The sequence below is a fragment of the Abramis brama genome (genome assembly GCF_963993115.1).
Source record: "Abramis brama genome assembly, chromosome: 18".
Lineage (NCBI taxonomy): Eukaryota > Metazoa > Chordata > Actinopteri > Cypriniformes > Leuciscidae > Abramis > Abramis brama.
Genome location: NC_139980.1, coordinates 36044967 through 36063164, shown reverse-complemented (window position 1 = coordinate 36063164; position 18198 = coordinate 36044967). Strand labels below are relative to the sequence as shown.

At 43.4% G+C, this 18198-nt stretch overlaps 1 protein-coding gene across 5 annotated transcripts in view; it reads right to left on the bottom strand.

Moving 5' to 3' along the window:
- The window catches only part of pak5 (p21 protein (Cdc42/Rac)-activated kinase 5), a 69815-nt gene that overhangs the window by 12719 nt on the left and 38898 nt on the right, over positions 1-18198 (bottom strand). For all 5 annotated transcript variants that reach the window (XM_084090230.1, XM_084090232.1, XM_084090231.1 and 2 more), the window contains 3 exons: positions 10793-11608; positions 5962-6510; positions 57-190 (listed from right to left, as the gene is read on the bottom strand). In XM_084090230.1, the coding sequence (XP_083946356.1) occupies positions 57-190; positions 5962-6510; positions 10793-11608 (1499 nt within the window). The remainder of the gene's footprint in view (positions 1-56; positions 191-5961; positions 6511-10792; positions 11609-18198) is intronic.

Sequence of the window (18198 nt, the reverse complement as noted above, 5' to 3'; positions counted from 1 at the left end):
ATTCAAATCAATCGGTGTAAAACAGAGGATCTGATTGGACGAAACGCTCCTCTTACCTCGTATGCGTGACGATGTCAGTCAAGGCTCCGCCCTCCAGGAACTCCATCACTACCCAGAGTTCATCACTGACCAGATAACTGTTGTACATGTCCACCACGTTCTCGTGATGGTAGTCTCTCATGATGACCACCTGCGATCAGACATCAGACATGATTACAGCAAAAGCTGAAGTAAATATGTGCAGTGTGTTTCAGAGTGTGTTTCAGCACTGTTCATTTACACGCCAGCAGCTCATGACCCATCGGTGTCGATTAGCAAACCACAACCAATCAATTCCCCACAGACACAATCAAGCACCGCCCACATTTGTTCTTGTTCCTGAAGTGTTTAACTTGGATATGCGGAACAATAGAGAAGAAAAGACCAGCGCAACCTTCGTTTCACGACTTTCCTACACCAAAAAAATCTCAATAGTTTAATATTTGAAAATAAAGAAATTAAGACAGACCTAAATATTGTACTGTAAAATAAAATTCTTATATTATTTTTCTTTTTTATAACAGTCATATTTTGTATACTGCTTAATATTTTTATTATATACAGTGCATCCGGAAAGTATTCACAGCGCTTCACTTTTTCCAGATTTTGTTGTTACAGCCTTATTCCAAAATGGATTCAATTCATTATTTTTCTCAAAATTCTACAAACAATAACGCATAATGACAACGTCAAAGAGGTTTGTTTAAAATCTTTGCCAATTTATTACAAATAAAAAAACAAAACAAAAATCACATAAGTATTCACAGCCTTTGCTCAATACTTTGTTGAAGCACCTTCAGCAACAATTACAGACTCAAGTGTTTTTGAGTATGATGCTGCAAGCTTGGCACACCTGTTTTTGGGCAGTTTCTCCCATTCTTACTTGCAGAACCTCTCAAGCTCCATCAGGTTGGATGGGGAGTGTCGATGCACAGCCATCTTCAGATCTCTCCAGAGATGGTCAATCAGGTTTGAGTCTGAGCTCTGGTGGGCCACTCAAGGACATTCACAGAGTTGTCCCGTAGACAATCCTCTGTTATCTTGGCTGTGTGCTGAGTGTCGTTTGTTATCTTGGAAGATGAACCGCCGCCCCAGTCTGAGATCCAGAGCTCTGGAGCAGGTTTTCATCAAGGACATCTCTGTAAATTCATCTTTCCCTCTATCCTGACGAGACTCCCAGTTCCTCATCTTTTCCTCGATCCTGACTAGTCTCCCAGTTCCTCATCTTTCCCTAGATCCTGACGAGACTCCCAGTTCCTCGTCTTTCCCTCGATCCTGACTAGTCTCCCAGTTCCACATCTTTCCCTCGATCCTGACTAGTCTACCAGTTCGTCATCTTTCCCTCAATCCTGACTAGTCTCCCAGTTCCTCATCTTTCCCTCGATCCTGAAGAGACTCCCAGTTCCTCATCTTTCCCTCGATCCTGACTAGTCTCCCAGTTCCTCATCTTTCCCTAGTTCCTGACGAGTCTCCCAGTTCCTCATCTTGCCCTCGATCCTGACGAGTCTCCCAGTTCCTCATCTTTCCCTCGATCCTGACTAGTCTCCCAGTTCCTCATCTTTCCCTCAATCCTGACTAGTCTCCCAGTTCCTCATCTTGCCCTCGATCCTGACGAGTCTCCCAGTTCCTCATCTTTCCCTCGATCCTGACTAGTCTCCCAGTTCCTCATCTTTCCCTCAATCCTGACTAGTCTCCCAGTCCCTCATCATTCCCTCGATCCAGACTAGTCTCCCAGTTCCTTATCTTTCCCTAGTTCCTGACGAGACTCCCAGTTCCTCATCTTTCCCTCGATCCTGACTAGTCTCCCAGTTCCTTATCTTTCCCTAGTTCCTGACGAGACTCCCAGTTCCTCGTCTTTCCCTCGATCCTGACGAGACTCCCAGTTCCTCGTCTTTCCCTCGATCCTGACTAGTCTCCCAGTTCCACATCTTTCCCTAGATCCTGACGAGACTCCCAGTTTCTCATCTTTCCCTAGATCCTGACGAGACTCCCAGTTTCTCATCTTTCCCTAGATCCTGACGAGACTCCCAGTTCCTCATCTTTCCCTCAATCCTGACTAGTCTCTCAGTTCCTCACCTTTCCCTAAATCCTGACTAGTCTCCCAGTTCCTCACCTTTCCCTAAATCCTGACGAGTTTCCCAGTTCCTCATCTTGCCCTCGATCCTGACGAGTCTCCCAGTTCCTCATCTTTCCCTCGATCCTGACTAGTCTCCCAGTTCCTCATCTTTCCCTCGATCCTGACTAGTCTCCCAGTTCCTCATCATTCCCTCGATCCTGACTAGTCTCCCAGTTCCTCATCTTTCCCTCGATCCTGACGAGTCTCCCAGTTCCTCATCTTTCCCTCGATCCTGACGAGTCTCCCAGTTCCTCATCTTTCCCTCGATCCTGACTAGTCTCCCAGTCCCTTATCTTTTCCTTGATCCTGACGAGACTCCCAGTTCCTCATCTTTCCCTCAATACTGACTAGTCTCCCAGTTCCTCATCTTTCCCTCAATACTGACTAGTCTCCCAGTTCCTCATCTTTCCCTCGATCCTGACTAGTCTCCCAGTTCCTCATCTTTCCCTGGTTCCTGACGAGACTCCCAGTTCCTCGTCTTTCCCTCGATCCTGACGAGTCTCCCAGTTCCTCATCTTTCCCTCGATCCTGACGAGTCTCCCAGTTCCTCATCTTTCCCTCGATCCTGACTAGTCTCCCAGTTCCTCATCATTCCCTCGATCCTGACTAGTCTCCCAGTTCCTCATCTTTCCCTCGATCCTGACGAGTCTCCCAGTTCCTCATCTTTCTCTCGATCCTGACGAGTCTCCCAGTTCCTCATCTTTCCCTCGATCCTGACTAGTCTCCCAGTCCCTTATCTTTTCCTTGATCCTGACGAGACTCCCAGTTCCTCATCTTTCCCTCAATACTGACTAGTCTCCCAGTTCCTCATCTTTCCCTCAATACTGACTAGTCTCCCAGTTCCTCATCTTTCCCTCGATCCTGACTAGTCTCCCAGTTCCTCATCTTTCCCTGGTTCCTGACGAGACTCCCAGTTCCTCGTCTTTCCCTCGATCCTGACGAGTCTCCCAGTTCCTCATCTTTCCCTCGATCCTGACGAGTCTCCCAGTTCCTCATCTTTCCATCGATGCTGACTAGTCTCCCACTTCCTCATCTTTCCCTCGATCCTGACTAGTCTCCCAGTCCCTTATCTTTCCCTTGATCCTGAAGAGACTCCCAGTTCCTCATCTTTCCCTCAATACTGACGAGACTCCCAGTTCCTCATCTTTCCCTCAATACTGACGAGTCTCCCAGTTCCTCATCTTTCCATCGATCCTGACTAGTCTCCCAGTTCCTCATCTTTCCCTAGATCCTGACGAGACTCCCAGTTCCTCATCTTTCCCTCGATCCTGACTAGTCTCCCAGTCCCTTATCTTTCCCTTGATCCTGACGAGACTCCCAGTTCCTCATCTTTCCCTCAATACTGACTAGTCTCCCAGTTCCTCATCTTTCCCTCGATCCTGACGAGTCTCCCAGTTCCTCATCTTTCCCTCGATCCTGACTAGTCTCCCAGTTCCTCATCTTTCCCTAGATCCTGACGAGTCTCCCAGTTCCTCATCTTTTCCTCGATCCTGACGAGTCTCCCAGTTCCTCATCTTTCCCTCGATCCTGACTAATCTCCCAGTTCCTCATCTTTCCTTCGATCCTGGCTAGTCTCCCAGTCCCTCATCTTTCCCTCGATCCTGACTAGTCTCACGGTTCTTCATCTTTCCCTCGATCCTGACTAGTCTCCCAGTTCTTCATCTTTCCCTCAATCCTGGCTAGTCTCCCAGTTCCTCATCTTTCCCTCGATCCTGACTAGTATCCCAGTTCTTCATCTTTCCCTCAATCCTGGCTAGTCTCCCAGTTCCTCATCTTTCCCTCGATCCTGACTAGTCTCTAGAGCTTAAATCGGGCCCAACAAATCAAGCCCGACCCAACCCGAGCCCGAGCACGTTGTGTCCGAGCCCGGCCCGACCCGACACGTTCACTGTAATTATGAGCCTGAGCCCGATTTAAACCCGACCATTTTTAATACGTGGGCCGTTATAACCAGGGGCGGCGCCAGAATTTTTTTAAGCAGGTGCTGCTGTGCTAGATTATTAAGGCTACAGGGGGGAGCTACGCAGCTATATAGGCTATATTTATATACATACTATTAATAAATGAGCAAAAATTGGCCACTCAATATTCAATATTCAATTATTTTAATTATCACAATTAAAGTTTTAATTTTATTAAATTAAACAAGCACAACATTCAGCATTCAATCAAATATTCTTAAAGATTAATTATTATTAATAATGTTACTTCAACATATTGTTATTTAAACGTGTGTGAGCAACAAGCAAGATGTGCATTTGTAAATTCGGTGACAGCGTGTGTTACGAGTTTCAAATGGTGTAAGCGACCTCGGTGCGCCGGCGACTTCATGTCATGATTATAATGTCTGCTATATTGCTTTTTATGTATTAAATCCAGGCAATTGGTTGATGAAAAATGTATTAAAATTAAGATACAATTTATACTAAACGAAATTCACTTTAAAGAAAAGCTTTCTTCAAAACAAAACTTAAACTTGAAACTATGTGCTTATTTAATGGCTAAAACACGTAGGCTACTACAGACTCTTTTTGTACAAATTGCAGCACATTCATTTAATTCTGAATTTTGCACATGTAAGTTGAAAGGCATTTGTTTGTGCAAAACATATCTGTAACATTTATCAAGTTCATAATTGTGTGTGCATTCATTAATTATTATCTTAATGAATAGACCTAATGCGACAAGGAAGAAGCATGCAAACTGCGTTGTTTGTTTATTCAGAAATGGATCGGAAAAGTAACAAAAGCGGATATTGAGGCCTGAGGCTGACTACTATAATAATTTCTGTCATGGCAAGACTGCTTGTCTGTTCATCGTCGAAGTCCCCATTTTTTTTGCTGTCATAGGCGAGCAGCGTGCGCATTTAATGCACGAGACAAAGCCAACACATTATGTTGTCACTCCCCACGACTAGTTTAAAATGTGTCCATACCTCAGATTTTCCTCCAAACTTGCTCAAAGTTAATTCTCCTGTTTTAATTTTTTTCTTTGCTTCTTCAAGATCCATGTCGCACTTAGAATAGCAACAGAATAGCCTACAGCATGCACAGCAGGTGTGATGCGTCACGCGTGCGAGACTGCGAGTGCGAGACGCTGTGCATTACACGTGACGTGCTTTATCAAGGGCCCGACCCTACCCGGCCCGAGGACAGTGGCGGGAAATGGCCGGGTCGGGCCGAGTCCGGGCTCGGGCTCGGGCAGAGAATTAAAGCTCTACTAGTCTCCCAGTTCCTCATCTTTCCCTCAATCCTGACTAGTCTCCCAGTTCCTGCCACTGAAAAAAACCCCCACAGCTGATGCTACTTCACTGTAGGGATGGTATTGGCCGATCCTGTCTCGGAGGTCTACAGACAATTCCTTGGACTTCATGGCTTAGTTTGTGCTCTGACATGTACGGTTAACTGTGGGATCTTATATAGACAGGTGTGTGCCTTTCCAAATCATGTCCAATCAACTGAATTTAACACAGGTGGACTGCAATCAAGGCTGTAAATACTTATGTACATGTGATTTTTTCATGTTGCCATTATGGGGTATTGTTTGTAGAATGCTGAGGAAAATAGTTAATTCAATCCATTTTGGAATAAGGCTGCAATGTAACAAAATGTGGAAAAAGTGAAGCGCTGTGAATACTTTCCGGATGCACTGTATAATATATATATATATATATATATATATAATTATTTATTTATTTATTTAATTTTTTTGCAGAAAATCTTTGGCCAAATTGTGCAGCACTAGGAACAAGCAGGGATTTTTCCATAGTCGCAAATTTACACCTGGAAATAAAGGTTTGCACTCACCTCATTGAACAGAAGCTCTCGCCGCTGCTGTTTCCTCAGGTCCATCTTCTTCACAGCCACCTGCTTCCCACTGTGCTTCTCGGTGGCGATGCACACGATCCCCGTGGATCCCTCTCCGATCTTCAGGAAGTTGTCGAGATACTCGCGCGGGTCTCCGGGGTTCACCACCAGCTGGAGCGCGGCCCGGAACTGCTCGTGGGACACTCTGGAGGGGGGTGTCTCGGAGCTGGAGCCCCAGCTGGGTGGAGGATAGGCTCCGGGAGGGGTGTAGGGCGAGGAGGGCTGGGAGAGCGAGAGCGCCCCCTGGGGGGTATAGGGAGGACTGGGCTGGGAGAGCGAAAGCACCCCCTGGGGGGTGTAGGGAGGACTGGGCTGGGACGGTGGGTGCTGGTATGGAGACGGCTTGTAGTGGAAGGGCGGCGGGTACTGGAAACCGGCCGGGTACGAGGGCTTGCCGTGGCTCTGAGGTAGTTTGAGGGGAATGCGTGGATACGACTCGCCCAACGGCACCTGCGGACTCCCATCCCGAGAGACTCGCTCGTAGTCGCCCTGTTCGATTCAAACGACACACGTTAGCAGTGAATAATACAAGCTCATAGATAGGATTGGGATGGAAAATCCTTGATGGACCAAAATACTTGAAGTCAGGAATCGGATACTTGTTATAAAATTAAAATTTCGTTTCCTCTAATCGATTCCTTTGTGAGCATTTCAATATGACTTTAAACCATTCAAGTGTGGTTTAAAACAACAAAAGACAAAGAGAAAATGTACTCGTTCTTGACTTAATAACTTTTGTAACTATATTTGTAATGTATTTTATTTATAAAGTCCAGTGTTATTTTACATTTGATTATAGTTTCTGTACCAGAATACCTGAAAATCTTAAAACACTGTTTATTTCAATCATATCTTTGTTCAGTTGTATCTATTTGTTGCGATTGCTGATTTTTTATTTTTTTATTTTTAATTACTGAGTGTTTACTTGTCTTTAATAATGCTTGAAATGTATATTAGTTAGGCTAGTTGTTTTTCTATGGTATTTTTAAACCACAGGAAAAAGTTTCTTGTGTAAGTGTTCTTTAGCCTGTTGATTTTTGTTCATGATATTCAGCTACAATTGACTAAATGTGAATGATATCTGTGTTTTTTTTGTGTGTTTTTTACCTTATTGGAATCGAAATTAGGAATCGATAGAAATCGGAATCGATAAGCAGAATCGAAATCGGAATCGTCAAATTTCAAACGATACCCAACCCTACTCATAGAGCCGGAGAACGAGCTCATGATTCCTCATTACAGGCTGGAACAGCTCATTCATCACAGAGATGCTGTCTACTGAGGGAACACGCCTCAAACTGGAGCTCAATGTCACAGCGGGACGACACCTTAAATCACACTTAACCTGGATTCAGAAATCATGGAATCATGTACAAACCCGTTGAATGTGAATATTCAAGAAACACTTTTATTCAATGGTAAAAAACCTTTCATATCTTTGTGGAATCCATGATACACTACCATTCATATAATTTGGGGTAAGTCATATTTTTAATCATAAAAGACGCATTACATCATGATCAAAAGTGACATTAAAAACATTTATAATGTTACAAAAGATTCTATTTCAGATAAATGCTGTTCTTTTGAACTTTCTATTCATCAAAGAAAAATAAAATGTATCACGGACTGTTTTCAACACTGATAATAATCATAAATGTTTCTTGAGCATCAATTCATCATATTAGAATGATGTGACACTGAAGACTGGAGTAATGATGCTGAAAATTCAGCTTTGATCACAGGAATAAATTACACTTTATTATATTCACATAGAAAACAGCTGATTTACATTGCAAATATATTTGACTGTTTTTACTGTATTTTTTATCAAATAAATGCAGTTTTGGTGAGCAGAAGAGACTCTTTCAAAAAAATAATATACAGTCTTAATTATTCCAGACTTTTGAATGGTAGTGTATTTACTACACATATATGAAACTGAGTAAAAAAGATCTTTTCAGCATGAATGCAATTTTTTTTTTAAACTGCAACTGCATATGATTCTAATAAAGCAGTGCACTAGAGAGATTCTCACGCGCTCTCGTCCTCCACGTCACACAGTACGCTCCTGATCTGCAGGGTCACGGTGGGCGGCAGATTGAATTATTCCCACCACGCCCAGAACACAAAAAGATGACACGACACGGATCGTCTTCTAACCGGCTCGTGATGAGGAAGCTGGCGTGTGTAATTACGCCGGTGGACTAGTTTAATCAATCATCCCGGCGAGGGTGTTTATGGGCCGGAGAAGTCCCGAGACCCCCTTTCCCAACCGGCACCGCTGGCTGATCCATGTTCGTTAAATGCACATTAATCTGAATTTGGCAGCGTAATCAAGAACCCAACTGGAGTGTGAAATTGAATTCTGTGGTGGAACAACGCGCCACGGCTTTTATGCAAGGCCTGCAGAAAAGGAAGGTGCCACAACATCAGTTCATCACAATGAGTGTGTGCGTGCCCGAGTTCCCAAGTCCCCGAGCTGTCGGCCTTTAACGGCCCGCCGTTCCCAACAGCGCCAACAAAGCGCTTGGCTCGCTGAAAGTGACCGAGTCGAGGTGAATGAGAAAGAAAGAGGTTCATTATGACGTCGGTGAGCCGAGACTGATGGGAGTCGCAGCCTGAATGTGTTGAGCGCTCCGAAACACATCGTACAACAAAACACACATTCAATACAGTCAACGTACAGTAGAAACGTCCCTGAAACGCTCTCTAATGCGACCCTGTGTAAATGAACAATATCTGACCCCAAAAATCAAAAGAGAAATAAACTATAACGTATAAAGAAAATGAAGCCTTATTGAGGAACTTTTGTTGACAATAAGGCACATTTACACACAAAATTCTCATTGGTGAAATAAGAGAAAATGACAATAATTTATTAACATTATGAAATTAGATTTTTAAAAACAGACTGGATGAACTGAATTTAATTTATGCTTTTTAAAATAAATTAGTGTTCATGACAGTTAGTGTCATCGAAGTTCATGAAACATGCTTCATTTTCTTGTTCATTATGTTATCTGGCTTCATTAGTTGGGGACACTTAATATTCAACAGTATTATTGATCTGACTGAACTGAATTGAGCTGATGATGACATCACTGTTTTCTACAGAACTGCTGTATAGATGAAATTAACTAAATTAATATTTGATGATCTTTACAACGGAACTGAATCAACACTGAACTGACTGATACAAACGTAACATTTTCCTGTTTATCACTGTGAAGCTGCTTTGAAACAATCTGTATTGAATAAACAGCTATATAAATAAGATGACTTGACTAAGATATGATACGGACATTTGTGATTCATGATGATGGTGGCTGTAAGACTAAATAAAAAACAATATGCATTTGTTTTTGTTAATAAATCTTGCAAATTCTGCCATTTATGTTGCAATGCATTGAGGAATTCTCGAGGAAGCGGCCAAGTGCACTTCTTTAGCAATATTTGTGAATTAAAAGGAGACACATCAGCCAGCGCGTGTTTAAATGAAGGTCTGGGATGAGCCGCTGTTATCTGGGAGATTGCTACTGTTCCATTAATTGATTCCTGTGCTGCTCTCATGAGTAATTCCGTGTCTCCGCCGGCCGCGCTCTTTTCACGGGAGAGTAGATTAAGAACTGACACGAGATCCATCACTGCGGAGCATCGGAGCGCCACAGCCCGAGCAGTGATGCGACCTGGGAGATAATACGCCCTACACAGCCTGCGGGTGAGAAGCGGACAGAGTCTGCAGAACGTCCACTGCAATCTTTAATTCTACACAGCGCTGGGAAGCTTCCATTGGGAACAATGCGGCATTTATACGGGAACGGGAAGTGCGTGAACTGAGCATTGATGCAATGTAAAAGCATCTGCAGAATAAATGCATGTAAATATAGTGCTCCTTAATGATTAGGCATTTTTGCTGCCACAAAATGTTGCATTATTTTCCTGTTATCTCTGTAAAGCTGCTTTGAAACAATCTGTATTGTAAAAAGCACTATATACAGTAAATAAAAGTGACTTCACTTGACAAAATCAGCCCAGAAACGATCTCGAGGAGACAAGCCACATTTGACTAAAGGTTTGGTTTAAAATGTCATGTAATATTCAGTAATAGTATTGATCTGACTGCACTGACACTGAGATGAGAACAAAACTTGAACTGGATAATGACTCTATTGTCTTCTGTAGAGCAGAATCTGAATGTGGCTCATATTTGAGGAAATCTTTTATCTTCTTGTTTATTACTGTGAATCTGTACTGTATAAAGCACTACAAGTCAAGTCACCTTCATTTATACAGCGCTTTAACAATATAGACTTAACTGTTTCACAGCAGCTTTACAGTGATAACAGAAGATTTCGGCTTTACAGCAGCTCAAGAATAAAGATATTGTCCAGATAGAGTTAGTTTTGATTGATTCACTTCCGTTGCAAAGGTCATTAGTTATTAACTTAGGGGCCGCTAACACACACCGTTCTCACAGAAAACAGAAACTTTTAGTGTGTTCTGGCCGTTCATTTGCACGACAACAGTGTCTGGTGGCTCGAGAACGCAAACTATGAAACAGGATCCAAGGTGCAAGTTTTGAATTTAAAGAAAAGTGCTATTGGTAAGTCTGGGTTTCTTTCGCATCGAGAACACAAACTTGCACGCAGACTTATATGCATATGCAGAAATAATGCATTTGTGTCATTTTAACATGATGCCCCTGAGAGAAAAATGTGAACACGCCATCATTAGAATCTGTTCATCAGGACGCTTAGTTTCTCTTTACCTTGCTTATGACGATCGCAGACGTGTTTTCTGACAGTCTTGGGTACGTGTACGAGCTGTACGACCCCTGCGGCGCCGCTTTAAACGCGCTGATCCCGTACGGCACGCTTGGCTCCTGCAGACCAGAACCCGACCGGGAGCGCTGCCGGATCGCCGGCTGAGGGCTCGTCTGACTGATGTACGAGGACTTGGGCCTCTTGTCGTAGTCCTCTCTCAGTCCCGCTCCGTATCCCCAGTCTCCGTCGGGGTAGGTCATCTGCTCACTGTGGATGGAGACCCGAGACGGGGTTCCCAGCGGCTGTTCCCGGTAATCCTGACTGGATCCCCCCAAAGAGGCCCGATAGTATTCCCTCCGGCCGCCCATGGCCATCTCGTCGTTGGACAGACGCATCTTGCTCTCCAGGTAGGCGTGGTAGTCCGGAGGCATCTTGGCATAGTCTGAAGACTTCTGCGGCATAGCGTCGGGGTAGAAGGGACTCCGGATGGGATGGCCGTTCTGTTTGAGGGAGAATCGGTAGTGCCGTCCGACTGGCCACTCCCCGTCGTGGACCCGGTACGGGTCAAGCGAGAAGTCCTTACTGCTGTCCAGATCGCACGAGAAACGGCCATAATAGTGTCCGAAGCCATTCTCCTCTGGACCACCGGTGTTGGAAGTAGACGTGGACGCAGACGCTGGTTTGCTCCCGCCGGCCTGATGGGGTCCAGGTGGACTCTCTTTCCTCAGGGAGTTGGAGCGGGTCACGGAGATGCTGTCAAACTCCTCCAACAGGCCATTGATGGAGGCATCCTTGGGCGGCCGGCTCCCGCGGACAATGGTCTGCAAAGAGAAGGCAGGAGAGTCAGTGAGAGACTTGAAGGTCCAGGCCAGAGCATTTCACCACATTGTGCTATATTTTGACAGAGTCAAACAGCAGTGGGGGTGCGATCAGAAGACGTTTTGGCAGTTGTTCTCTCACGAGCACAGCCGGAATAAATCACAGCATTGCTCATCTCATCCCACTGCCGCTCAAGCACGTTACACAGCTGTGTCGTGACTCACTGCGGAATAAAACTCTGAAACAGACCCAAAATATATGAGTGGCATAAGCTGAAAGGCCCAACGGAAGGTTTTTCCCAACTTCCCCTCTTGATAGTCATCCAAAACCTCACTACAATTACATCAGCAGATTAAGAAAAACAGACATTGGATAAGTCTTTTCATAGTTTCTCTACAGTACAGACTGAACTAACACAGGTGAAACCAATCCCACAGATGCAGATCACACTCTTTCACACCAGACAGCAAGATAACACCTTAGCAACTGCAAAGCAACATACTAAAGATACTCTGAGACCTCATAGCAACAGTGACAAATGTTACAAATTGTGTCAATTATTGTTAGATAATGAAATATTAAAAGAGGACTGTAATTTGAGTCCGACTATATTTCTAGAGATGACTGTAGAGTAGTGGTTCCCTAACGTTTTAGTGTCGTACCCCTGAGGGGTTTAACATCCGTCTGCGTACCCCTCTCTTCCACTTACACTGCAGTCATACCTTTTTCATTAAGGGACAATATTTGCCCCCTAAATTTATTTTCCAGTGCATTTTTTTTTACCTTTATGAATAACTTTATAAAATAAATAATGTTTTAAATAAAAAATGTTCAATAGAGAAATATGCAATGATGGTAAAAACTTTTAAATATTAAACTAAAACCGCCAGTAGGTGGCGGTAAGTCACTGTCTTAATGAGCGAGTCATCAAATCATGAATGATTGACTCACAATTCGTTCAAAGCTGAAGAATTGTTTACGAAACACCGATGTGTGCTGTGGTTCTGCTGTGTCCTTCGTTGGAACTGTTATTTCTTTGCAAAATAGAGTAAATACTGACAGTACTGTGTTTAAAATGCATATTTCGTTTGTTGAACTGTTGTATAATAATCAATGACACGTTTGCAATCGTGTGGATATTTGGGAACAATTGCATTCTTGCTCCTTATCAACATTAAATACAAGAACTCACACAGGGTATGTTTTTGTATCAAATAAAGTTTGAGTCTTAAATCAATCTCAATCTACTCTGTCTATATTTATTCTTCATGTGAGTACGTGCTAAATCCCCACTTCTACAGAGGTGCATTGTCGAGAACGACAGTAATGTAGCACGATTTGCTAAGGCAGCAATACTCTGCACGCTATCTGTCACACATGCTCGCTACTTGTGTGGATTCAGTCAGTTTTCACCGCATGAGGTAATTTGATTGTATGTCATGTATTTACGGTATTTTGCCAGTTAGAAATACATGCTCGGTTTAGATATTATTTTAAGGTAGGGTAGAATTAAATGAATGGCTAGACTCAGCATTTTGTATGCATACCCCCCTTCTGTCACCTCACGTACCCCCAGGGGTACACGTACCCCAGTTTGGGAACCACTGCTGTAGAGTATGTTGTGTGTGACACTACAGTAAAGAGTGGCCAGCCGCAGTGATCTTGACCTGCATCTGCAGTAGAAAAACTCTGCGACCTCATTTAGTTTTAGTTCTCTTTAAGTAACGTCAGATGACCTGAAGGAAGGGTAGTACAGAGGTCTGGACTGATCTAGAGCACATACAGGATCTTAGGTGTGCTGTAGAGTTTATTTCTGTAACTAAACTCAACTTTTCCGATTAAGGCCTATTTTAAAGCTCAATATAACCACATTCTCAATGTTTAATGTGAAGCACAATAATCCACAGATCATTTTCACATTCTCACTTCAACTTGAAATCGAATCAGATAAAAGGTCAAACAATATAAAGTAGAACAGAGTAAAAGTGCATAAATAGAAACACATTCAGATCTATGATCTCTACAGACATGAAGTTTTTGACTTAACAGATCTGAAGTGCTGGAACAGGTGGTCAGGTTAAGAGAAACAGAGGAGCTAATAAACGTCACACTCCTTCAGCACGGGAATAGGAAATAAATCTCCCGGACAGGCCGGTCTCCTCCTCACAGGAGCATTACACTGACTGTCATCCATCTCTTTAATACGAGTGTCTCTGAGCTCATTCACTGAGCAGACTCCATCTGAAGAGAATGTGAACACAGGCCTTCACACCTCTGATCTGTTCTGTCACTTCAACACGCCCGCAGACACTCACTCACGCTGACGTCGATAGTCCAATAAAGCTCCGTTTGGACTCAGAATAAGACAGAAACCCCCTACATATGATACCAACTGTACAAAAATGTGATAAGTAGATTAAAAAAAAGTTAGTCAAGACAAACTTAATGTTTAAAGAAAGAAAGTTTGAATTATTTTTGTCATGCAGATAGATAGATGTTGTTCTGGGTGTCATATCGATCGCAAGTTCAGTATGGAATACCTCAAGGCTCAGTACTAGGACCGTTGCTGTTCACTCTGTACATGCTACCCTTGGGAGATATCATTAGGAAGCATGGCATTAGTTTTCACTGTTATGCTGATGATACTCAGCTCTATATTTCTTCGCGCCTTGAGGTAACTTACCAATTCACTAAATTACTGTAACAGAATGTATAGCTTATATAAAATTTGGATGACTAGTAATTTCCTACTACTTAATTCTAAATAACCAGAGTTTCTAATTATTGGACAAAAAACCTCTGCATGTATAAACCTATAATACTGTCTAACACTTGATGGATATTCTATCAAGTCTTCATTGTCGGTTAGGAACCTGGGTGTGCTCTTTGATACCAATCTTTCATTTGAAAGCCACGTTTCTAGCATCTGTAAAACCGCATTCTTCCATCTTAAAAATATATCAAAACTACGACATATGCTCTTGCACCCTGCATTTGCTAGGTTGTTCTGAGTCATTGCTAGGGTGTTGCTATTGAACTCTCTGTGGTTGCTATGGTTTTGCTATGCAGTTGACAGGGTTTTCTGGGTCATTGCTAATGGGTTTCTGTGGTTGCTAAGGTATTTTCTGGGGTTGCTAGGCTGTTATGATGCAGTTGCTAGGGTGTTCTTGGTAATTGCTAGGAGGTTTCTATGTGGTTGCTAAAATATTTTCTATGGTTGCTAAGGTGTTTCTATGCAGTTGCTAGGGTGTTCTGGGTCATTGCTAGAGGTTTCTATGTGGTTGCTAGGGTGTTGATATGCAGTTGCTACGGTGTTTTGGGTTTTTATGTGATTGCGAAGGTATTCTCTGTAGTTGCAACCACCCATCACACCCTGTCACCATGACAATGAGTTGTGCACAGACAAACATCTCTCACAATCACTTTCTGGGCATGTAAAAATTACATTTGTGATCTTTCAGTTTTGTTTATTACTGAAGATCAACACTATAATATGTGTGACAGACTCAAAAGGATCTTTAAAGAAAAAATGTCAGCAATTGACTGTTCGCAAAGACCCGCCCCCTTTAGTTACTGTTGCTATGTCCGACAAGCTACACCGCTCTCACGCCCCCACCACAGACAGGACAGACCAGGTTACTTTTGATATGAAACAAAGTCTCACCTTTCAAATTTGGTCATTTTTTAAAGAAATTTAAACAATAAATACCATTTTGTAGCTCTTTAATGTGTCTGACAGATCGCTGTAGAGCCTCAGTTAAAGCTACTCGTGAATCAATCATCTCTTCTTTCTAGTTCATTTATAGCATCAAATAAACATGAATGAACATTGTTTTAACCGCGGAAAGACGTCAGTACACTCAAGTTCACAGTACAAGTTCAAATCCTCCAACGTTAATCAACTAACTCTCCTGACTGCTTTGTTGGACAAAAATGGCGGATTCAAAAAATCACCTGTCAATCAAACTCCTTGAGAAGGGTCAATTCAAGAGGAATGTGAGATAGAACAATCATGTATCAAACAGGATTGCTAAAATAAAATATACAAATATTAATTAAAAATGAATTAAAAACGGCTTTACACAATATTTGTATGTATGTTTATAAGAGTACGGTGACTCTATTCCCTAGGGCAGGGGTAGGCAAGTTTGGTCCTAGAAAGCCACTGTCCTGCAGAGTTTAGCTCCAACCCTAATAAAAAACACAACTGAACAAGCTAATCAATGCCTTCAGGATTACTAAGGCTACAGGCAGGTGAGGAGTTTTCAGGGTTGGAGTCAAACTCTGCAGGACAGCGGCTCTCCGGGACTGAACTTGCCTACCCATGTAAATATTATCAAGGAGGCTCACAGAGAGCCGATGACCTGATAGTATCCGAGGGGAGCTCTACAAACGGATGCCACAGCAAGACGATTCCCTAAATGAGAGGATGTCTAACTACGCTCACAAAAGAGCCTGACAATTCAATGCTGCTATCCAGGCGGAGCTCTGGAGGACGAGATCTCAGCATGACAACTCTCTACATCGAGAGGAAACCTAACAACACTTCCCTGAGTGTGGTTCCACCAAGCAGGCTCACAGAGAGCCATAAAACCCGGAGTGACCACCCATACCGAGCTCTAACAGAGGCCTTAGGAAGATGACTCTCTAAAGCGAGAGAAGACATAGCAATGCCCACTTTGAGGACAGTTAACCAGGGAAGCTCAAAAAGAGCTTACACCCCAGTCCACTGCCCCCACAGAGCTCTCAGAGCAAAGGCTTCAGCATAACGACCCTCTATAGCAAGAGGAAGCCTAACTACGCTCTACGCTAAAAGAGAGTCACACAACTTGGAAGTTATCTTATGCAGAGCTCAGGGGAGCAGAGGTTTCAGCAAGACGACTCTCTAGAGCGAGAGGAAGCCTAGCAATGCCCACCTTAAAGACAATTTTAACAAGGAGGCTCACAGAGAGCCAGACCTCTCAATGTCACTGCCTATAGTGGAATGATGCTGAAGTCAGAAGGAGCTCATTACAGGGAACAGAGGACATTGCCTAAAACCGGGAAGGTTCTACCCCATGCTTATCCTAAATGACCAATGGGAACTACCAGCTAAGGCTAACGACAACCATTGTAAAACCTGTAATATGATCTGAGACTCCAACAACAAACCAAGCTCTCTCATAGGGAGTCGGGAATCCTACTATTAAGGATTCCACTTACACTCAACCATGAACACACTGCCATTAAGGGGAGCCAGCTGAGTACTAGCTGTGACCACTCAGAAACAAATGTCTTCGTAGGATCTCAAAACTCCAGACACTCCCGAAGATGCCATTCCACAAATGAAGGGTTCGCAAACTGTGGCGAAAAAAACCCACTTCCTGTCAGGTTCTTGAGATCGGAAGAGCTCATCCCAGGGACTGGAGGACCCTGCTTCAAGACCCGACTCAGGAGGAGGGTTCTGCTCTTCAGTCAAACCCGAGGAAAAACGGGCTCTCTAGACTCCAGCACTCACGAAGGTGCCTACAACCAGGAAGGGTTCGCAAACTTGGACGGAAAAACTGCTTCCTGACGGTTTCCAGAGATCGCCACCGTAGAGCTCTACTATTGTGTGGGACAGCAGAGAAAGCAGCAGATCTAAAAATAACACCTGCCTTATAAAAATAATCCTCTGCATTTAATTTCACAGAATTAGGCCTCACACATTAGTAATCGCAGACTGGAAAGGGAAATGATCTCATAAGACTCTCCCTTTGCTCCGCCCACCACCTCTGTGATCGAACTGCGGGGTGCAGGCGCACTCTTCTCATCCCTCGAGAATGAACAAACAACACAGGAGCTTATCACAGTGACTCGAGAGCTGAACATGCTCCGCTCAAACACCTGACTCTACGACTACTCAATCAATCACGAGAGAACAGTCACAATCACATCACTGGGAGTGTCTTCGACTCCCTCGAGAGCCGAACGCGTTCGTGCAAACACAAACTACTATCCCTCAAGGTGAGAACAAAGAAGTAAAAGCTGCTTACCTGTCTCTTTCAGTCAGTCTTGCGAATACATCACAAAGAGCGCCTCACCTGAACACGTGTGCTCCTTACCCAAACACATAACGTACAATGTCGTCTCTGATACGGAGGCACATACTTCCTGAAACACTTGGCTGAGTGATCGTCTTCACGCGTACATAAACAAACGGATCCTGAAGACAAAATAAATTGTTGAAGTGTACTACAGGCACCCTTTTATGCCTTGTCCAAGTCCTCCATCGCTCGTCTCTAATTAGTGCAAAAAGGCAAATGTAAATTCGATCACGTTACTCCAGTTTTAAAATCTCTGCATTGGCTACCTGTGCAGTTTAAAATTCTTCTTTATGTTTTTAAAACCATAAATATTCTGGCACCGAGCTATTTGTCTGAGCTACTCTATCTATAAAATCCCACACGAAATCTGAGGTCCGGTGATAAGAGACTTCTCTCTGTCCCCAGATCAGGATTAAAGCATTTTAATAGAGATAGAGACTTTGCTATTGCCAGGCCTAGGCTGTGGAAGTAAATCAGATCGGCACAGTCCTTAATTGTTTTTAAATCATCTCTTAAAACCTATTTTT